Source organism: Neltuma alba, unplaced genomic scaffold (assembly GCF_004799145.2).
Source record: "Neltuma alba isolate B1F8T4 unplaced genomic scaffold, ASM479914v2 tig00011287_pilon, whole genome shotgun sequence".
In the NCBI taxonomy this organism is placed as follows: domain Eukaryota; kingdom Viridiplantae; phylum Streptophyta; class Magnoliopsida; order Fabales; family Fabaceae; genus Neltuma; species Neltuma alba.
In genome coordinates this window covers 181,545-205,417 of record NW_021635996.1, presented here as the reverse complement: position 1 = coordinate 205,417, position 23,873 = coordinate 181,545, and the positions used below count along the sequence as shown (strand labels likewise).

The following is a 23,873-nucleotide window of genomic DNA, read 5'->3' as shown; positions in this document are numbered from 1 at the left end:
TCCTATTTGATATATATATATATATATATATATATAAAGACACAAACATACCGTACCCGCGGACGCCGGGGAAGAGGGATGTTGCTGCTGAGCACGTGATAAATTTTTGAGACGGAAACCGAAGCGGTTGTGATGGCTAATGGACGGTGAAGAAGGGGAGAGAGTGGAGTTGAATATTCAGGGCAGAGGGGGGGCCCACGGGTGGTGGTGTGGTGTGATGTGGATGGGCATAAGGCTATGAATTTTGCATTATGTTCACGTGGGGCTGCGTTCCGTGAAAACCGTGGCGGCGTTCACATGATTCTGAAATTTTCAGGCACTTTGGTCATCAGGGTTTCAACTTTCAACTCCTCTCCTAACAAATCTCGGTGCGCGGGGTTAGCGTTACTTTTTTTCTTTTGTATATATAATACTTCCTGTACGACATCTTATAATGAGTACAGGAAGTAGTATATGTTAAGCCGGGCAAGTTACAAACTTGACAAAAGAAGCTAGGCTAAAATAACTCAAGACGGCATCAAGTTTGCTTGAAGACGACTATGACAGTCAGGATACGGTTCCCATAGCAGCGTCATGTCTTCCGCCTGTTGGTGAGCATCCTCAACCAAAAAATCTGCACAGTATAAGGTTTCTGGCAATGCATGCCTAACCTCAATCTCCCAATCAGAGTAGATTAGCCTCTCCCTTCTCTAATTTCAGGTTTAAACGGATGATCCGTTCCACAGTCCGCCATCAGTAATTGAATCGCTTCAAGAGAATCAGTACTCCTCAAAATTTTGTTGAAGCCTTGTTGTTCACAAATGTGGAGTCCTGTTATATTCTTCTAATCTTAAATATAAGACATCTTTTATAGTGTAAAATTATACTATAAAAAGGTTTTATATTTAGAAACAAAGGAATAATTCCTGAAAAGTCTGTACAAGTTGGTGATATGCATCCAAGCTTTGGTTGTAATCCTAAAATCCACTCTCCCTTCAAATTCCTGATCAATCCACCACACGAGGCATGCCTTTGAGAATTCACAGATCCATCTGCATCTAGGCGAAGGTAACCCTCTGGTGGTGGAGACTTTCCCCTATGAAACTAACTATACTATTAATTTTTGTTTGAATTTCTGATTCATAAATACTTATAAGTCATTTTATGTAAATCGAAACAAAACTCTTCTCACATATTTATTTCATAAATAATAATTAAAAAATCATTTTTAAAGGACGATTCTAAATAAACTGAGAGGCCCGTTTGGAAAAATGATTGAAATTTTTTTTTTTTGGTACAAAAATTTTTGAAAAGGGGGTTGGGCTCACCCACAATCCAAGCATGTTTGAAATTATTTATAAACACGTTTTATGTAAAATGAGACAATTTCTATTACGTACTTATCCCCTCCTCCGTAAGTCATCATTCAAAACCTGCTTGTAAAATATCATTCCATTGTTAAGATTGTGGGAATGCCTGTAAAATGTACGCCACCTTACAATACTGGGTTAAAGTTGATATAAAGTATTTTCTTTAAGGTGGATCTAATGTTCTAAAATATGTTATGGTTGATTCAATATTTTAAAGTATATTTCATGCATGTCAATCATCTTAAAGTATTTAGTATTTTTTTTATGTGTCTAACACCATAAAAAATATTGAAGTAAATACTTTATGATAATTGGTGTTAAATGTAGCTGAAAAATTAAGCATGCTCAGTAAATCACATAATATTTTGAGATACCGAACATACTTAAAAAATTAATTCAAAGTGTTAGATGCAACTTAAACTTGCTATGTTGGCCAAAAAACCTAAATTGTACTACTACCTCCGTTCTAATTATAAGAGCTAATTGACTAATTTGAGGAGATTAGAAAGAAGTTAAGTTAGTTATTTATGATAAATATGTGTTGTCTTTTTTAAAATATCCTTACTAGTCAGGTATATTAGCTATAACTATTATTGTTAGAAGTATTACCTTGGAAAAAAATATATAAATACGAGAGACAAAATGGATTTAGGTCTTATATTTATGATTAAAATAAAAATCAAATAAGATCTTATATTAAAAATAAGAGATAGTACTATATGAATTTTGAAGAAACCGCTCTTCTTGGACCGCCGGAGCTGCTGGCGTCTTTGCATCTCTGGTCCCTCCTTTTTCATTATTCAAGGATCGAAGTTGGTCTATTTGGGCCGAATTGCACAAGACAAACAAATTGAGATTTAGCTTTAAATGCATAAGTACTCTAATTTTGTAAAAGCCTTTTATCCTTTTAAATTAAAAAGAAACGTGGCTTTTTTTTTTTTTAATTCTCTTCTACTTCTGAAAAAGTCTATTCTGGCATTTTGTCTCATGGCGCATCTAGAATTTAAGTTTAAGAAGAGCATGGCTTAATTAATAATATCAAATTAAATGAAAACTGATAATTAGTTAACAAATAATTAATCTTGAATTGTATAAATGAATTGTGACGTGTACAATTAGCTAGTATATTATTTTTTAAAAAATAATCAAATAAAATATGTCTAGAAAATTACATGAATTATAATTAGTTAGTTTGATCTTTTGATTATATCATCAAAGGCAAATATTATGCATTGCCTAGATCTGCAGAAAGCAAGAAAATTAACCTGAAGTCTGAGAGAGACCAGATATGATTGGAAATATTAAAAAAAGAAAGATAAATTTTTTTAATGTAATAAAAAATTATAATTTAATTGATCACATTCAAAAGATATTTATTGCAAATTACAGTAATATTTTAGTTGTCAAGTTACTTAATTAGCTAAGATATGCTTCTTAAGCACGCAAAGTGCCCTTTGCACCCTTAATTAACCCATCCAATCTCCCAAGCATCAAGCCACATGGTTCACTTTCTTATTTTATGTTTTTTTGACCAATGGATCACTTTTCACGCACAATATAGCATAAACAAAAGATGGAAACTTAGGAGAAAGTGATTTTTTCCCAACGAAAACGAAGTTGTTTTTTCTTTTTTCTTTTTGCTGTGATATCGATAAACATGTTTTCCTATTAATTTAAGAGTGAAACTAAGACTAAATTTCTTCCAAGCGATCCCACTCATCCTAGAATCGGCGTCATTTTGATATATTACAGAAAAAATGAAAAATAAAATTTTATAGGGGGCGAATGCTTTGAATCTGAATGCTTTTTAAAGTACATTGAACATACCTCCTTGATTAATTATAACATCCTTCCCTGCAATTTATTATTAATAATTAGCTTTCTTAAAATTGGCACCAACCAAAAATTGTTATTCTTGTCAGTTTCATTCACACAAGTAGCATCGATTTATAATTTTAAGGGGAAATGTGAATTCTCAAGATTATTCGCCCTTCTTTCCCTGAAGATGTGCCATTTTGCTTGCGTTATATTTAAGAAAAAATTAACTTTTAGTGAGAAATGAATCAAATGGTCCATCATGTTTGCAAGTAAGATATATTTATTATCAATTTTATATCTCATATTAGCATTTACACCCATAATAAATAATAAATTAAATTTACATTTTTTAATCAAACGAAAACATCAATTTTAAATTATAAGATAAAATCATAAAAATCATAAAACTTTTGCATACACGCAATTACTAACTTAATTTAAAAAATTTTAAAAGTAGAATTAGAATCTTTTAATTAAATTTTATTACTCTTTTATCTTACATCTCAGCTTTATTAAAATTAAAAATTACAAACTTAAATTAGTATTGTTGTTGTTACTACCATTGTTGGGGGAAATTGCAACGGGGGCACAGAGAATGATTCTAATGCCAAAAAGCCTCAAGAAATACAAAAATACTCCTCTGATCATATTTATAAAGCAAAGAAAGAAAATAATTTTTGTTCTATTTATAAGGTACTAGGAGATATTTTTACATGGATGTACAATTTTACTCTTTATTTATTAATTTTGTTTACATGAGGTATAATGTATATTAAATAGGAATAAAGTTAAAAATTGTTGAATTTTAAATAAAAATTAATAAAATTTAATGTTTTTCTTGATCTATATAAAATATACTAGAAGTGTCTTATAAATAGAATAAGAAGAGCAGGTCTGAAATCTTATAGGCTCTAATTGTAAATAAGTTTTGATATAGGGCTCTAATTATAAATAAGTTTGCATATATTATTCCTTTAGTCATTAATATAAGACCTAATTAATTAATTTGAATAAATTAAAAATATTAGTTAAATTAGTTAATATGATATGTTTTTCGTCAAGCACTCTAAGCATTTTTCTTAATTTTCTTCCTTCTTCTTCCATTTGATTATTGTTAGCGAAATATCAATAAGGTTAGTTTAAAAAAAAAATGTCAAGTAGATCTTGCATATATGATCAACATAAACTATTTAATTAGGTTTTATATTAAAAGCCAAAAGAGTATTATCTTGATTTAAAGAAAAGAAAAATCTCTTCCCATGATGGCTGGCGCTGTAGTCGCCGGTCAGCCACATAAACTCCGGCGTAACAAGCAATACATTGGCGAGGGTGGGGTTGGATTTAAGCACACAGTCTTTGGGATTTCAGTGTTATATGCAAAATATTATTTATATATATATATAAATAAAGAAGTTAATGTTATTAACTGAGAACGCTTTACTAGTTATTAACTTCAATAAAAATTAATCAAGTTAGTAAAGAATCCGCTCATAACCTACAAGACTATAAGTTCAAATCCTGATACTGATATAAGGACTTTATTGGTGAATACTCTATAAGTACCTCTGTAAGCACTTTTTAAGCCTAAAAACATGCTCTGCGGTGTGTTTTAATGAGTCTCCGAATTCAACTTATCTAATTTTTTTTATTAAAATATCTAAATTTTTTGTATTAAAAAAAACTTTATATACTATTTTTCTTAATTCCCTCACTTCTTCTTCTATTTGATTATTGTTAGTGAAATATCAATAGGGTTAATTTAAAAAAAACATTTGATAAACATGTCAAGTAGACCTTGCATATATGATCAACATAAACTACTTAATTAGATCTTACATTAAAAATCAAAAGAGTATTATCTTGATTTAAAGAAAAGAAAAATCTCTTCCCATGATGGCTGGCGCTGTAGCCGCCGGTCAGCCGCATAAACTCCGGCGTAACAGGCAATATATTGGCGAGGGTTTGGACTTAAGCGCAGAGTCTTTGGAATTTCAGTGTCGTATGCAAAATATTGTTTTTATATATGCAAATAAAGAAGTTAATGTTATTAATTGAAAACGTTTTACTAGTTATTAACTTCAATAAAAATTGATCAAGTTAGTAAAGAATCTGCTCATAACCCATAAGACTATAAATTCAAATCCCGATACTGATGTGAGGACTTTATTGGTGGACACTCTATAATTATCTCTGTAAGCAACATGCTCTGCAATCTGTCTTAATGAGTCCTCGAATTCAACTTATCTAAACCTTTTTTTATTAAAAAAAACTTTATATACTAAAGTTGTCCGTCTCTTTTACTAAAGTTGTTAATGTTACAACTATCAGTGGAAGATTAAAGCTTTATTATAGGAGTTGTCAATTTGCTGTACTAAAATTATTAATCCCTTTAGGATGTTTGTTGGTGGTGGCATGGATAGAAGCAAAAGCTTCCTCTTTTCTTATTAGATTACTAAATATATAAATTCAATAAAAATAATTGTTAATTTCTTATCCTAAAGTTAAATTGTCAGTCTTCCACTTTCCTACCAGAATTAATAACTAGAGTAGTATTTTATAATTAACAACAAACTATGTATACCCACACAGGCGGTGTGCTCAAATTCTACATAGCCATCCTTCACCAGTAATTATGTTGCTGGCGACCATGGAGAGTTTTCTTTTTCTTTTTCTTTTTTGCCTTTTTACCGAAAAACGTTTTGGTAAATGAGCATCGTCGCTTTTGCCTTCGTCATAAGGGCGGCAAACCGGCCTAACCTGTGAGAAAGAGCAGTGGCCGCAAAATTGGACTCCTTTTGGCACTAACTAGGACCTGCCACGTGCACATTTGTATTTTGTTCTATCTTTGGCTGCGAAATAAACATTTATTTTCATACTGAAGCATAACGGTAAAAAATACTACTACTTCCGATTCTAAATATAAAAATTAGTTGACTCATTTAAAAAGATTAAGAAAAAAATTAAATTAGTTTTTTGTAATAAATATGTTTATTTTTCATAAAATATCCTTACTAATCAAGTGTATTTGCTAGAACTATCATTGTTAGAAGGACTATTTTGAAAAAAATACATAAATATGAGAAATAAAGTGAATTAGGGTCTTATATTTAGGACTAAAATAAAAATCAAATAAAGTCTTATATTAAGGAGTGGAGATAATACTAGTTTAATGTGAAATGTTTGCAATTTTGTAATTGAAATATTTATTTCCTTTGTTACTATTGAAACTTTTAGTTGAGTTTGATGTCATAACTTGTAATGTTGAATGTGTCATGTGAACTTATGATCATGATTAGCCATCGGTTTGGTTGACCCCCAAAAACTGAGGGGTTGATTTGAAATAGCTTATAATAAGGTTTTCAATCTTGTGAAATATGATGTAAGTATGTGAGAGAAAATTTGTTTATGTTTATATGAAATATATTTATAAACATTTAAATAAGTCAACCCAAACTATCATGAAAAACAGTTTAAATTAAGTTCTTTTTGTTATGCTGTACGAGATAAATATATGAAGACAATTTTACTTAACAAAATACAAAAATACTTATTTATAGTAAAATTAAACCCAAGTCAAGATGCTCACACTCATCGGGTCAAGTTAACATGTGACTTTATAAGTGTACATATCTATTTTAACGACAAACAATAGTAAGTTTTCATATTTCATGGCTGGTCAAAAAAAAGTTTTCATATTTCATGGATGAATTTATATGAGTACACATGCATTTCAATAACTAACAATATCAAAATAATAACTACTTATAAGAAAATTTACAAATCTTAATTTACATGACAAGATCTCATATAAAAATTTACAAGTACTCACGAGTTAATTTATGAATACACATACATATTTTAACTTTTTTTTTTTTGCCAAGAACCTTTTTTTAATTAAAGTAACTTTTTTCTTCTTAATATTAATATTTCATCTTGATGTATTGGGTATGTACCCAACTAATAATGGAAGATAAGATTCAGAAAGAATTGACTTTGAACGGTTTAAATAGGCATCTTCCTGCGGCATGCAAAGTCGTCACCATATAACTGATTATGACATTATTAAAGTGGATGTTTCTAGTTGAAGGCTTTTCTTATTCAACAACTTTGAATATATAACAAACGAACAAGTCCTTAGAATACTAATCCATAATTTTTTTTCTTTGACATTATCGTCACCGCTCTAAATTAATCTCCTAAGAACTCACCCCGCATAGCTGCCAACCCCCGTGGAATATGCTTCATTTCTCAATTCCCCTGTTCTGTCCTTTACTCCTTTTATTCTGTTAAATTATACTACTATCAACAAATTAATAGTTTTAATTATTGTATGATTTATGCGAACAAAACAAGTGACATCATCTATGCGCCCAATCCTATATACTACTATCATTCTTACTGAGTATAATGCTTCCTGTAATAGTTGGCCCAAAAAAAAAAAAGGATTGAGAATGGACGATGATGATATCACGCTCTATTTTGATGTGACGAAGATAGGGCCAGGGGAGAGCAAGAAGCTAGCAAACGCCAACGTAGTTTATACATATAATTATGAGAGAGGATATGAGGCTGTAAGCGAGGCTGCGATTGCTTTTGCAAGAACACATCTTATGGAACACTGTGCATATAAAGAGGCTTTTAATCAATCAATTAGGTCTAATTTTGCAAATTAAAAAGTTGAGGTTGTTGCTGATAATGATAACCATAACCCAGTAAGAATGAGATCATCACACTGCATTCATATGATTAAGACGCAAGGGCAAGTGGCAGTCAATAAAATAGCGTAAACAAAGTATTCATTTTATTCCACAATACAAGTCACTTTTAAAAGATTGATTTAGTTTAAAATAGAAGTCATTTGAACAGTAATAAATGCTTCTTTATCAATTTTTTCTCTTCAATTCCCATTCACAACCTCGCGAATAAAGTTGAAAAAAAAAACCTTTTCAGTCCAAAAAAAAGCTGATTTTTTTTTTATATTTGGGACTGATTTGATAAATGTTTTTTTGACTAGTGACTGATTTAATAAGTTAACTACTATCTCTAGTTTTTAATATTAGAGTTCGTCTGACTTTTATTTTGGTTCTAAATATAAAATCACAATTCATTTTATCTTTCATATTTACTACCTCTGGTTCTTAATATAAGATATCGTTTGACTTTTATTTTGATCCTAAATATAATATTCCAATATATTTTGTCTATAATATTTATGTATTTTTTTCCAAGATAGTCCTTATAACAATGGTAGTTCTAGCCAATACACTTGATTAGCAAGGATATTTTAGAAAAGATAACACATATTTATGACAAATAACTAACTTAACTTCTTTCTTTAATCTCCTCAAATTAGTTAACTAGCTCTTATGATTATGACCGAAGGTAGTATCTATTTCTTTATAAGATAATCCTTCCAATAATGGTAGTTCTAGTCAATACATTTGATTATTAATAATATTTTAAGAAAGATAACACTTATTTATTATAAATAACTAATTTAATTAAAATTTTTAATATACTTAAATTGGTCAACTAATTCTTCTATTAAAAATTAAAAATAATATTATTTTTTATGCTCCATTAATAAATTAGTTTTTTTTTTGCCAGCACATTAATAAATTAGTTAAAGTAACCTATACACTGTGAATCAGCCTAATTAAGGCCACCACAGTACGACCGAAAGAGAAGGTTCTATATCATGCTCCTATGTGCGTGTTCCCGCAATAATGTTGGACATCGGAGGCAGATAATTAACGTAGGCGGCCCCCACATGACCATCACGAGGATAAAGAGGAGGGGGGACAGCCTTGCTTCCCACCCCTTCTTCTTATCCTCAAATATTCTACTCTATTTCATTATTATTTTTAAAAATGTTTTTTCAAAAATTTATTGTACTCATAAACAGGACAAATTACTCTTTAATGATGAAAATATATCCACACATTTTTTTTCCAAACAGAATGCGTGAAATGGAAATCAGGAAAAATATGTGCGGATGTGGAGAGTTTTTGTGATTCGGGTTTTGATTTGTTTTTTTGTGGAGGAATAAAACGTGGCAAAAGAACAATAAATGCAAAAAAAAAAAAAAGAATTGATTCGAGACTTGTTTTGGTTTGACCAGATCCCCGCAGTGCATCCAATGGCTCCATCAGATTCAGAGCCGGGTCTTCACACCCCAGTGACATTGACCTAATTCTCCAAAATTTTCCCCATTAATAATTAATTAATTAATCGATAATTACAACTTTTTTCCAGTTTCACGCTAATTACACCGCCAGAGTGCGTGCTTTTCCACGCCACTGTCATAAGGGGCCATGATCCCTGCCCATCATCCAACGGCGTCGTTTCCGCCTTTTCGACCAGATGATATCATTAAATAAAATTGCCAATTATTAAATATTAAAAAAAGAAAAAAGAAGAAGGAAAATGCATAGGATGCGGTTGTTGCCAAACACAATGGAGTTGAACAGCGAGAGAGTGGACAGAAACGACACCAACCAAACAAGGCGTAGAAAGAAACTGACGTCCCTTGTTGTGTTGTGCAGCCTGCAGCTTTCCTTTCGCAAAAATGTCTTGTTCCTTCCATGGCCGCATCGCTTCCTTTCGACGCGCACGAGGCTTCTAGCTTCGCTTCTAACTCGTAATCTCAACCATTTGCTTCCGTCTCACCCCCCCTTTTTTTTAATTGTTAAATTAAAAAAAATACCCTTTTTCTTTGCCCGAAAATTACCTGAAGTTGATCAATTAATTAAGATTTAATTCCTTCCCTTTTACCTTCCTCAAAGGTTGAAGCCCAGAGCTCTATAATGGCCGCCTCAACTCTTTCCTTCTCTGTCTAATACCTGCTTTCATTTCCTTATCCGGCTTTCGCGAGGTGAGCTTGTCTATTTCATATGTTTTTTGTTTTTGCTTTTTTGTTTTTCACTCCTCCCTTTCCCCTTTGAATTTTGGCTGTTCTTATTCCTGCTGATGTATGCGGGAGATGCAAAATTTTCTCTCACTTGTGCTCATGTTTCATTCTTGAAGAGATGATTTTCCAAGTTCCGTCCTCTACCTTACTTTAAAATTTCCACTTCTTTACGTTTTTGTGGGGCACTTTCTTCTTTATTAATTCCCCCCTTTTTTCTTTTGTTTTGGATACTTTTATGCAGTTTGGGACGTCAGTGTGGGATGCTTTGATTACATGTTTTTGTGCTGTTTATAGGTCTTGAGATTGTTGCATCTTGTCTTCAGGCTTTTCTTTTCTTTTGTTTCCCCCCTCCGTCGGAGCTAGCGCAGAAGAGAGTAAAAAATGAACAGAAGATGGCTGAGTGACGCATCCTATGAAGAAAGCTTGGCATCGGAAATTGTATTTTTGAGCTAAAAAAGAAAATTTACTTGTGCTTCTTTGTTTATCATGAGTTGTATGTGGAAGCGCTTGCAGATTTACGGTTTTTTCTGGAAGAAAGTCTAAGGAGAAAAGGGGAGTTAGAAGTGATGGGATCTCCGACCAAGTATTAGCTTCTTTTTGCCCCTCCCATTTTTCTCTTTTCTTTCTAATTTATCAAATACTTAAAGTTCATATGGCCTCAGTACCTCTTGAAGTAGCTTGGACGGATGATAACTAGGGCGGTTACAATGAATGAAACCTCCAGTCTTCAAGAGTACATTAATAACATAAATTTGAAGTTTTAGCACTAAATGACTTGTTTGTGCGCGAATAATGAATTTCTGAGTCTTCAGTGGATGATCTGTGGTCTTGTTGGTAGCCGTGCTTATGGCCTGCCCTAACTTTGATGTATTTGATTGTTATAGACATTCATGATAGACTTGATATGTCAGTTAGCTGTAATTCTTGCTGTTGCCTTCTTTGAAATGTTGCTTTGACGATAATCTTGTTTATCTGAGTTCAATTTCATTATGTTTAGGTAGGTACAAATGTCTGGAATGGCAAAGGATGAAGATTCAGGCAGTCCCAGTTGGGCTTCTTCATTTTTTATGCAGACAACAGAGGATGTGGCAAGAGCCGTTGCTGCTGCTGCAACTGTTGTTAATTCGCCAAGGCCATCTGTAATATTTTCATCTAAAGATGATCATAGTAGTGGCAATCTTCAAAGGTTCCAGAATCATGTTTCAAAATTAATAAAAGGCTTCTCACGCACTTCTGATGTTAAAGTTGCAAATTACAATCCTGAAGTCCTAACAAGTCAGAAGCGACAATGGGCAGAAAACTTTCAGTTGCAGTACTTGGTAAAATATTTTTCTAAGATACACCAAAATTATATGTTCATTCTACTTGTTCTCTTCCAAACTAGAATGAACACCTGCGCTGTTTGTCATTATGGGGTCTGCTGCTTCTGGAATTGTGTGCGCCCCGGTCTTGTTTCCTTCTTGATTGTTCGTTTCTAAAATATGTTATATTTTTGGATCTGCTGCTATTTCTTTTTTGGTCCAATCCCTTGTATTTAAGCTGCATTTCATGCAAATTACAAAGACTACATAGGCTGCTTTTTACTTCCAGGTTTTCAGCTTATACCTCTTTCTGGTTTATCTCTTTGTTGTTTGGTTCTAATATCTATTAGTTGAATCTGCTGCTATTTCTGTTTGGTTCAAGTTTTTCTGCGGTCTTACTTCAAGGTTCACAGCATTCTCAGTTTTAGGCATTACACAACCTTCTTGTCTAATGACAAAAACTCATGAAACTGTGTTGTCAATACATTTTTCTCATAGATGCTCTTGATTGAGTGCGCAGGACCATAGGTCTTGGAAGGAGCCGACACGGCTGTTTGAAAGCATGGTGGTTGTGGGACTTCATCCTAATTGTGACATTCAGGCACTGCAGAGGCAATATGTTGAAAGAAAATCTGAAGGTTCTGGTAAATTTAGAAGTTCACTTGGCCATCAGAATCAGTCCCGCGTAGAACCCAGTTTTGAGCCACAGGTTCTTAGACTTCTTAACAGATCTTAGTTTATTATCAAAACTACCAGTACTATTACCATTATTATTACAGTTTTATTGTAATGATTGCTATTATTTTTATTCACTTTTTTAATTAATTTGGTTAAAATTGTCATATCATGAACGCTGCATGTTTGGACTTTTTTCAGGTCTTGTTTGTTTACCCTCCAGAAAAACATCTGCCTCTTAAATACAAGGATCTCGTCTCCTTCTGCTTTCCTGGAGGCCTCGAGGTCAGGAGTATGCTTGAATCTACCTGTATATATTTGTAGTATATCTGAGTGTTTGTGGTTGTTAAAAACCATTAAAAAATCAATTTTTAGAGGGAAATTTTGTTTCTAGGGAGGTTGATATTGTTGAACATCATCTGTTAAACTAATTTAAATGTGCCTATTAAGTCAGAGTGCGCATCCACTGTTAAACTAATTAATTACAAGGTTTTACTCATTCAATTATTTGCCGCAAATGGTAGTTCATGACTTGATATATGTGAGGAGTCTCAAAGTTATCTGTTCTTGTATTTATTTATTTCTGCATATCTAGAAAGCTTTTGCTGAGGTCTTAATTTTTCCTGGATGTAATTGTAGGTTCGTGCTGTCGAGAGAACCCCTTCCATGAGTGAGTTGAACGAAATTCTTCTTGGGCAGGTAGCTTAGCTACTTTGTGCTCCCACTGATTCTACTTATTACTTTGTAGGACTTTTTTTTTTGGTTCATATTGGATTGATGCATGATCGTATTTATTCCTTTTGCCTCTTAACTAAGTGATGAATTGTGATATCCATCCTTGCTAATCCGATTTCACTGTCGAACTCCTCGGTAAAGAGAGTTGGAACCCTGTAATTCTAAAAGAATTTTGTATCCTCCAGAATTCTTCTCTTTGGAACATATTTTCACATAAGGTGCCATGTTCTGGTTATTTGAAATTTATGTCACAGTCAATCATAACTTTGTCATTCTGATCCTTGCTTTTCGTGGATTCTCAAGCTGGCAATTCGTTTCAGGATCATGATTCCCCAACCATTTTATACTTCCTATCAATTGAGAGTTTGTCTTTCTCAGGCTTTAGCTGTTGGCATTAGCATATATCAAACAGTTTGGGGTTGTTCTTCTTTTCCCATATTAACTATGTCAAAGCCTAATAATTAGATCTTGATTGACTTCTAACTGCTGTGCAACCATTCTATTTCGCCTTGCTGGAAATATTGTAATCTGTTAAATCCTGATTCCCTGAGGTGTGGTTTGTTTTCTACAGGAACACCTTAAACAAAGTGATCTGTCATTTGTATTCAGGCTACAGGTAGGTGCATCAATCTTATCTTTTACTCCATGTCCGCCATGCTTTTGCATTTCTTCTATGGATATTCTTGATTAGGCATGGTGTATATTTAGTTTGTGTTCTGGACTAATGAAAGGAGGCAGCTGGTCTGACAATTCATTGCCTCCATTTTGCAAATTAGACTATGTGCCTTGCTTACCAATACTTTTTCTGTCTAAAATAGGAGTCACTTGTTTACTATGTAGACATCTATGGAGGTTTAATTTTATAATCTCAAATTGTCTTAGGTTTACTATTTGACCATGGGAAACTAACATAAGTGAAGTGTCTTTTAGTTAGACTGGTGTTAGTTTGGGTTCTTGCTTTGGATGTACTTCTGATTATGTACCTTGGTCAGTATTTAGGTTATGTTTGTGGTTTACCTATGTTATGTGATGCAAAAAGCTCTTTTCAGTAATTCTTTTGAAGCTCTAAAAACTAAGTCAAATTGTTAGATTGTTGCTGTTTGAAAATATTTCATTTACTTGATTGTCTGTTCTAGGGCTGAAACTTCAAAACCTTGATAGAAGATAAAAAAAGATTGTCAGTTTATACCATTAAATTTTGGTTACAGTTAAAGGAATGAGTTTTATATGATGGCTCAATTTGCTCTCATGTCATTCTGAACTTTTACCTAATGAAGACACTGTCAAATAAGTAACTTGTCTGGTGAGTACCTAAAAAGTGATTGTTCCAGTCCCTGCCTGTGTTGGGAGATGAACAGAAAAATTTAGCTACCTTAAGATAAACGGATCAAATATTGTTGAGACAATAAAAGCTGGTCCATTACATTGCTCCTGGCTTCCAGACATTTTTTAATCCTGTCTTGGCACTTGTTTGTACTTATAACGTCTTCTTTTTCCCCCCAACAGGGTGCTGATAATTCAACACTTTATGGGTGCTGTGTCTTGGTTGAAGAATTAGTACAAAAGCCCTCGGGATTGCTCTCCCTGATTTCCGATAAGCAGCCACCATCATCTTTGAGACGTCATATATTAACCACACAGAGATGTTATTGCATTCTTTCAAGGGTCCCATTTTTTGAATTGCACTTTGGTGTATTAAATAGGTGAGTGTTTATACGGAGTTAACTGATGAGAAGTAGGGTGCATGCAGAAAATATTTGCACTTCTATCATGCTTTCAATGTATTACTTTTGGAGAAGATGGATCTGTTAACTGTCAAATCTCTTTTGTAGACACTTCATGCTCTATGAAATACTGAAATAATGTGTAAAGGAGTTTATTCTGATTGAGAGGGGGTTTCACTGGATTACTTCCTCGTAATTTCTTAAACTTCACGTTAGTATTTCCTATATTTTGTGAAACTATGGTTTCAAGGAATTATTGTTACTGAAGACGTTATATATGCCCATATTTCTGTTTGAGGAAATAAGTTATTATTGTCAAGTCTCATCAAATCATAGTACTTATATTTTCTAGTAGTTTTTTTATATATAGATTGGAAGATTGGGCCCTTTATGAACGAGTTATAACTTAGAAAATTTTTCCCTTTAAATTTTTTGGCAGTTGGCTCATATTGCTTGCTTCATGATCATGTACTCATTGTTGTGCTGTGTGATGCTTATAAATATTTATTTTTAATTTTATATGTATGATTTGACTCGTTTGTGCTAATATCTCTGTAGCATCTTCACCCAAGAAAGGCTAGAGCGGTTGACAAAAAGTATTGGAGATTTAAATTTAGAATTCGTTGAAGGTAACCATGAGGAGGAACCCCCAGAGGACAATCCTGAGAGCGTCTTGGTGGATACTAGACCAACAGAAGACAGAGCTGATGAAATGGTGATAATCCCAGACTCAAGCTCAGGAAATTCCATTCCTGAAAGCGTTGTGGGTGATGATAATCACTCAGAGCACCAAATGGCTAATGGAAAATTGCCGAAATTGAAGGAGAATGCTGGTGATGAAATTGTTGTACCAGTTGATTCTGAATCTGAACAGACAACTACCAAAGGTGAACCTGGCACTATGAGTTCTGAGGATAGTGATTTATATGGAGACACCTATGCAGCAAACAAGCAATCAGAAGATAAGCGCTTCCCAAATGCTATTCTGCCGCTATTGCGCTATAGCCAGTATGAAAGCTCTGAATCTTCCTGCAGGTATATATCATCATGACTGTCCAGGTCTTTGATTAGTATTTGTATGATGATGGCATTATGATATCAAACAGCAAAAGAAATCCGGACTTCCTTTACAGTTTTTAGTTATACTAGTAGTTAGTAGTAGTTAGTTATTAAAAGCTAAATATTGGTTATAACTATGAACTCTTCTTTTGCTAATATGCTAACATATCCTGCATGGCGGGGTGTCGCTTTCCTTGTTTTGTAAGTTGTATTCTGCGTTAGAAAACCTTATTATCTCCCAACATTTTGATAATTGTGGGGTAAAGTGTTTTATTTTGAAAAAAATCCAGAACATTTATCTTCCCCCCCCCCTTTAATCAGAGGGATTCATGATAAGGTTTTGAAGAACTAGTTTTCAATGGTGCAGAAACTTGGTGATGTATTAGCCCTGGTGATTGACATAACTCACACAGTGAGTAAATGAATTGTATCCATTGCTAACAAACGCAGCCCATTGTTTCTGTTTGTTCCTTCTATTACAGATGTGTGGCAGTTGCTTGCTTCCCTTTATTCTGTGTCATTTATTAGATTATTTCTCATTCTTTTTAGTGATGAAGCTTTTCTATGTTCTCTGCTTTTTGTAGTTTCCAAGGTTCACCTTGTGAAGACAGAAATTTTAGGAGTGATATTGATGATACTGAGACAGAAGAGGCTTCTATTTCTGGGCAAGAAGATTTAAATGATCTTCTAGATATTCTTGAATGGGCTAAGGTTTGCAGTTATTTATTTTTTTTGCCTTTTGATTTTTTTTTATTGTTCTAATATCTTATTGCTGATTACCTTGTTCTGATTACCAGGAAAATAACAATGGACCATTACAGATTATAAGCGAGTATTATCGATTAGGTTGCCCTGCGAGGGGCTCATCACTTAGGTTTCATCCAATGGAGCACCTACATCCCCTGGAATATCATAGACAAGATGAGACTGTTCTTCGGCTGGCTGGTTCAACTTTTGATTTGAAATCTTTTAAAACAGGTCTGGAATGGGCTGAGGTATGTTGTCGTGATATATTTGACTTTGAGTGAACATTTGCTTTCATTCCTCTTTAGATGAAGGAGTTATATGTCCTTTAGGTAGTGCCATGTTCAATAGGCATATGCTTGTTCTAAAACATTGCACTCATTTCTTTTTGTCAGGCGCAAAACGCACTTCTTGCAGAGGAGGAGGCAACTGCATTATCTATATGGGCTGTAGCTTGCATATGTGGTACCTTAAAACTTGAAAATGTAAATTTTATGTCCCAATCTTAGGTTTCTATGGCATTGCAGTTCTTTATTATGCTTTTTCCCAGACATTCATTTTACTTTTCCTATATCCAGTGAGTTAGAACGGGTGAATTATTTTTTGATGTTGTATTTCTGTGGTGATCATTAGATCATGCTTTTTAACGGGACAAAATCAGAGAGGGGGAGGGGGAGAGAGCAGGGGGATTGAAATGTCATACGTTGGTCATATTGTTCAAAACCAGCATCTATTTGATTGTAAAAATATCACTTTATTAATTGATGTGGTTTTCACCTTCAAAGTGAAAATTGTATACAAATAATCAATTTGTTCCCTTACCCTGTAGCCAAAGCCAAATTAGAGAGAGAAGTTACATGGCAGTCTTCATTAATGATCTGAGTATAACAGTATTGCATTGCTTGTCTGGAAGTTTTACAACTTCATGTTGGTTCAATTGATTGCCTCTCCATGCTGCAGGTTTTAGCATTTTTTGCCGGAGCTCTGTTGGAGAAGCAGATAGTAGTTGTCTGCTCTAACTTGGTATGTTTAGTTTTTGCCCTTATTAACAGTGTTTTGAATACGATGATGTACCTTTTTTAACTGTTACTTCTCTGTTGTTTATCTCGATGCATTATCTAGGATTTTCCCTTGGGAAGGTTTGTTATTCCTCTATTGATAGGTTCCTGTCTTCTTGGTATTTACATTTGCTATGGGGTGTCTTTTCTTTACTGGTCGATGTGCTCATTCCTATTACGGTTGTTGCCTATTCCTAAGCATAAAACGCGTTAGTTGCTTGCATTTGCATCCATTAGCTTCACCAAAACACGTTAGTTGTTTGCATTCGCATCCTCTAGTTTCACGAGTTACTAATATTTGAACTGAATAAAGTGTGGCTAAGGTATTCCTTATTTGAATATTATTGACAATTGTGTTTGATACTTAATTGTGATTTGCAATAAACTGACATCCAAATTCAATCATGTATGAACTACTTGATAGGTATAAATTTGCAGCTGTTGGTTTGTTTATTTATAACTTTAGTTTTCTTTGACGATCAGGGCATCTTATCTGCTTCAGTCTTATCAGTTATCCCTCTAATCCGCCCCTACCAATGGCAAAGCCTACTGATGCCGGTTTGATTTCTCTCTCAAGCAAATAGTTATTAATCCACAGTATCATTCTTCTACCTATCTGCTGACATTTGATCCATGCTTGACCTGCCAGGTTTTACCAAATGATATGCTGGAGTTTTTGGACGCACCTGTCCCCTATGTAGTGAGTATCCTATTCTTCCTGTTACTATTTGACTTGAAGTCAGGTCATAGGCTGTTTTGCATTTGGGTATGCGTACTCTGTGCTTGCCCTTGTATACGTTCTGTACTGGATATGTCTTTCTAGAGCTTGCAAAACTTGTTTGTAATACTTTTCATACATGGAAAATATAGTTGAGATTTGAGAAGATAGGCTCGCCAATAGAAGATGTGCCTTTCAATTTGGTTTTGACCTTTTCGTGTCTTGGTTATTTCTGTTGATGGCATGCACTTCTGACATGACTGGCTGACGTATTAATTTTCTAGGTTGGTGTCAAGCACAAGACAAACGAATTACAGTCAAAGTTAACCAATGTTGTGCTGGTTGATGCCAACAGAAACCAGGTTTGTATCTCTTTCTGCTAAAATTCGTTTTGTCTTTTCCCCTCAGTTTATCATTCAATGTGCATGACTTCTCCTTTTCTACGGTTCTAAAGGTTTGTGTCCACACAAATTGAATCATTATTCTATGCATCATTCTCTATTTCAATTTCTCACCTTATTCTTGTGCAATGTTTTGGAAAATTTGTACTGCTGATGAACACCAGTGCCGTAGAAAATAATTTTGCGGCTAACTAAAAGACAAATTTACTTTGGAGTTTAAATTAGATCCACTGCGTGGTCTCTGGCTAATGGAATTACACAAAAATTCTTCCTAATCAGATTATAATCTTGCCAGAGTGTAAGCCTTAGCAAGATAGGCTACGGTTCTGGAGATAAACACATACATAGAACACCTTCCTCTGGTATTTGAGGAACGTCTCAAACATCACTCATGTATGCGTCGCCTCTCACTGATCCAATCACCCAAGATATATTCCTTGGTGCCTTGCTTCTTCTCTCACTAACACATCACACACCCCACAAGATTTCATCCTTGGCCCGTTGGTTATGGGGCCTATCAGATTTGACAGAACGCAAGTCTAACCAGATGGGATGTCTACATAGAAAATAACGGAAGACATACACTAGCATTCAAGAGGCTGGTCTTCTAATTCACTTCCTGATTTTTTACCCTATTCTGACCCAAAACACTATATGCATCACTCTCTTACTCTCAATCACATCTCACAAATCCCATGAGAATTCAGCCCTGGCCCAATGTTTATGGGGCCCATCCCTGACAAAGAAAAGTGAGCTGGGTAAGGTTTGAAACTGAATCATATTAGGACTTGGTAAATGGAAGATGGCCTTGTCATCACACGGTAGTACTGTGGAACAATAATATAATTACACAGTGCTGATAACACAATATTTATAGCTTCTGAAATTCTCCAGAATACGGATTGCTGATTATAAATACTGCTACATATGCTGCAAGGGTTAGGGATAACTTCCTATTGCTCTAAGAAATAGGCTTTTCCTTGTGCTAAATATTTAACCCAAGAAACCCAAACATCAACATGAGACAGAGATCATAAAAACCTGACTAGGGATTATAAAAATTACCACGGGGCATTTTATTTTCAAGAAATTTTCTTGTTTAATATCTTCAGGGTATTTTTCAATTTAGAATTTCTTTATTCATTAAAATCTGGATGTCTTCATTTTTAGTGACAATCAATTTGCCCCTCTTCATTTTTATCAATACCATTCTCCAATTAATACTCAAAAGTACAATTTTTATCTGAATATGGACTTCCATGGTTCAAAGTCTTAATCCACTTGAACTTTGTCGCCTTGAGAACCTTGTTGCCATTTTAAATTGGCAGTCTATCAATGGCTGTATGTTGCCCCTCCATACCAGTCACAGAACATAAGAGAAATGAAACTTTCATGGCTGCTAAGATGAGTGCATGCGCACTGGCCAAAATAACAGGTTCAGCAATACAATACAAGATGAACAAGAGGAGGGAAAAAACTGCTTGGCAGCAGAAGAAAAGTTGATTATGAAAGATAAATGGGAAAATGAAACGGGGAATTCAGAGAATCAACACGATTGCAAAATTCCGCATTTTTGTTTAAGAACCAAGAAAATGCCAATTTATTGTTCTTAAAATTCTTGGAGATGTGAACTTAATTTTCCAAGAAAAATGTTATTAGTTATATGAACAACTTTTCATGTCTGCTTTTGGTTTTCAGCCGAAATGAAAATAGGTAGTGATAAAAGCAAACTCTCTCTGAGGCACCAAATATTAAGTTGAGTAAATTGAAGCATTTGAGCTGTTTACCAAACCTGCCAATGCTTAATGTTTTTTAACCTTGTCAAGCTTAACTAACGTCACAATGAGGCCTGATGTCGAAACTGTAACTGGGGTGTTTGATGTCAGAACTATGCTGCTTTTATTCTTCTTTTCCAAATCAACATTGGTGAGCTCAGTGGTTTCATCTCAGTTGGTATTTGGAAAATAAATAGAAGAAAAACAAAGGAGTAATTATAAAAGTATTCTGACGTTGGGCTCATGTAAGCCAAAATGAATGCGGCTTAATGCCTACCAAAGTGGTTTCTGGACTTACTGCTGTTGTGTTCCAATAGGTGAAGTCATCAACAATGCCGCTGTTGCCCCGACAAAAAGAACTAGTCTCTGCTCTACGTCCTCATCATGCAAAACTTGTAGGGGAAAGTTACTTGGCTAGAAAAAGGCCAATGTATGAGTGCACCGAAGTGCAGGTGTGTTTTCTCCTAATGATCTCTTGGATCATTTCTACTTTTGAGCATGTTGAACGATATTATGGATGTCAGTCTTGTTGTGATGCCATTATATGCTAAACGATTTAAAAATCAATTTACATTCTTGACCTTTTAATTTTGCATTATGCTGTACATCTCCAGAAGAATTCTAAGGGTATTTCAATTTGTGAAGAACTTTCCCTTGTTGTTATGGTCTTTCTCATATTATTAGTCACCGTGTCATCAAATTCTTATGTGATGATTTCCCTGCAGGTTGAAGCTGCCAAGGGCTTCCTATCAGTGTTGAGATCTTACTTGGATTCTCTTTGCTGTAACATTCGTTCCCACACAATTACTAATGTACAGTCCAATGATGATAAGGTCTGTGTTTTCTCCTCAAGTTAAATCTAGTTTGACATATTGATTTGATGGCCTTCTTTCATTCTCATTTCTTTTAGCTGTTTTAAGCATGTCTGGAAAGTAAAGTAAAATCTATTTAAACAAAGTCTTTTATAGTGAAAATGTGTCCTATAACACCACTGCAAAACCTTATTTTTGCTTGCAAGTAATTTAGCTGTTTTATGGCCATCTTTCATTCTCATTTCTTTTAGCTGTTTTAAGCATGTCTGGAAAGTAAAGTACAATCTATTTAAACGAACAACAAAGACTTTTATAGTTAAAATGTGTCCTGTAACACCACTGCAAAACCTTATTTTTGCTTACAGGTAATTATTGACAAAACCAATGAATCTAGTGATTTGACATGCATAATCCTGGAATATCTAAGACTCTTAACAATGCATTAGTTTAAGGTGTGCGCCGCTTATTAGGCTATTGATGCTAAGTCTGAATCATTATTTCAGTCTCCCTTGGGTAACGGATGACAGGCAGATAAACTTGCTGCAAGTTGCCATGTTCAGTTAGCCAAAAAAGGGACACACACTAACTCTCTCTCTCTATACACACACATATATATATAATATATATAAATGCAATATTAGAGACTAGATCGTATAAAACGGGAAATTGTATCCGAAAGTTGTGCATTGAGGCATGCCATCATTTATGAAGAGCATACTGTGATGATTACTAATTTTGATCTTTTTCCAATAACTTGCTGCTCCAGGTATCCTTGCTTTTGAAGGAAAGTTTCATTGATTCGTTTGCATATCGTGATCAGCCTTTCATGAAGGTATGTTTCCTGAGCTCGTGTTTTACTTATGTGGAAAAGAGATTCCCTTCTTGTAAGCAGTGATATGAGCTAAGTTGCAAAATCTGTCTGATATTCTACTAATTTGGAATATATTTTCTGCATTTGTTCCTTGTGCCAAACAGCTCTTCGTGGATACACAGCTATTTTCTGTCCATACAGATCTTGTTCTTTCTTTCTTCCAAAAGGAATAGGGCTGCCTGCCAAGCTAAAATTTCTTGGAGTGGTACTGCCTTGCTGCTAAGATTAAACGTAAGCTAGTCATTCACCCAAAAAAAAAAAAAAACGTAAGCTAGTCATTGTATAATTTTTCTTGAAATTATGATTGGGTTTAAATTATATCCATTTGACATGCACCCCAAGTCTCCCCATTCCTCCTTAATGTATTCCTATTTTTGGCTTTTCGCGGGACCTGTAAATAATTAGTGAAATAATATATGAAAGCTATAAATTATTATAGGGGTTTACATCATATGTACATGACAATTTTCCCAGCACTATAATGAGAGGCTGTGAACCATATCATGCAAAATGTAAGTAGTGCCTATAAATTTTCTTTTTATTATTTTTTGGTTATAATTTTCATTTTATTTTGTATCAAATATCTCTGTGCAGAACAAGTATCTCTTCACTAATCCAGCCCCTACCGACTCACCAACACCAGATATCAAACTCTTTAAAAGCCCGACGACTGAAGACCCCAAGCCTTCCATTAATGAGCATAAAATATAAAAATAGAAATGGTGAAGTTCACTTTAAATTTTATATAATATTCAAAACAAAATGGCTAACTGTTTAGAAAATAGTAATTGTCTTAAGAGTCACTCGCTATGCGGAAAACAAAAGGTTATTTCATTAACCCACATTGTGAAACACAAACTTATGTAGAAATAGTGAAGGGTAACCAAACATTTTTGTGAGTTTATTTATGGGAAAATTATGTACAGATCTCACAGAAGAGATTTTATTCATCTAAGATCTCATAAAATGGCAAAATTACTGACAGGTCCTAAGGGACCTTAGAGTAATATATTTTATTTGTAAAATGACATTACTGCCCCTCACATTCTAAATTCACATTTGCTCTGTCGTTGCGATTTACAACTTCAGCAGTGACTATAAACAACCCAATGAGAAGATGTTAACAACTTAAGCAGTATTCATTAACAACTTACTTTATAGAACCACATAAGAGTAAATTATAACCAAATAATATAATACAACTTTAACACTAAAATGAGAAGTTTTTCGAAGCCATTAAGAACTTTAACTAAATATACTAGGATTATAGCGAAATTTTAATGCCGAGATCTATTAACAACTTTAACAGTAAGTATTACTAACCCAAGGAGAGTTGTTGACAATTTAGGCAATATCTGTTAACAACTGACTTTATAGGATAATATAACCTCTAACAACTATATAAGATTAACTTTAACACTATTTAGTTATAATTTAGTTAGTTATAGTTAGAGGTTATATTATCCTATAAAATTAGTTGTTAACAGACAATGTTAAGATTGTTAACAGTTCTCCTTAGGTTATTAATACTTACGTTGAGGTTGTCAATAGATCTCTGTATTAAAATTTTGCTATAATCCTATTGGGTTTAGTTAAAATTCTTAATGATTTCAAAAAGCTTCCTATTTTAGTGTTAAAGTTGTTGTATTATACTATTTGGTTATAATTTACTCTTATGTGGAGGTTATGTGACCCTATAAAATAAGTTGTTAACGAATACTGTTTAGGTTCTCAACACCTTCTCATTGGATTGTTAATAGTCGCTATTGAGGTTGTAAATCGTAATGACAGAACAAATATAAATTTGGAATGTGAGGAGCAGTAATGTCATTTTACAAATAGAATATATTACTCTAAGGTCCCTTGAGACCTGTCAGTAATTTTGACATTTCGTGAGACCTCAGATAAATAAAATCTCTTTTG

General features: G+C 33.8%; 1 protein-coding gene across 4 annotated transcripts; it reads left to right on the top strand.

Moving 5' to 3' along the window:
- Positions 1-9,682: 9,682 nt before the first annotated feature.
- LOC114711257 (uncharacterized) lies at positions 9,683-22,491 on the top strand. 4 transcript variants are annotated; one of them, XM_028895623.1, is made up of 21 exons: positions 9,683-9,807; positions 9,953-10,041; positions 10,319-10,660; positions 11,075-11,396; positions 11,899-12,087; positions 12,255-12,338; positions 12,693-12,752; positions 13,360-13,404; positions 14,295-14,491; positions 15,071-15,547; positions 16,156-16,282; positions 16,369-16,566; positions 16,711-16,800; positions 17,276-17,338; positions 17,857-17,931; positions 18,023-18,073; positions 18,376-18,453; positions 20,585-20,719; positions 20,993-21,100; positions 21,846-21,911; positions 22,055-22,491. In XM_028895623.1, exons 4-21 carry the CDS (start codon positions 11,085-11,087, stop codon positions 22,121-22,123), a joined length of 2,424 nt encoding a protein of 807 aa, XP_028751456.1. In that variant the 5' UTR covers positions 9,683-9,807; positions 9,953-10,041; positions 10,319-10,660; positions 11,075-11,084; the 3' UTR covers positions 22,124-22,491. The 4 variants fall into 4 exon arrangements, with proteins under 4 accessions (XP_028751456.1, XP_028751457.1, XP_028751458.1 ...); XM_028895624.1 differs by lacking the exon at positions 10,319-10,660; XM_028895625.1 differs by lacking the exon at positions 9,683-9,807 and having other exon boundaries at positions 9,834-10,041; positions 10,401-10,660.
- The last annotated feature ends 1,382 nt before the right edge of the window (positions 22,492-23,873 follow it).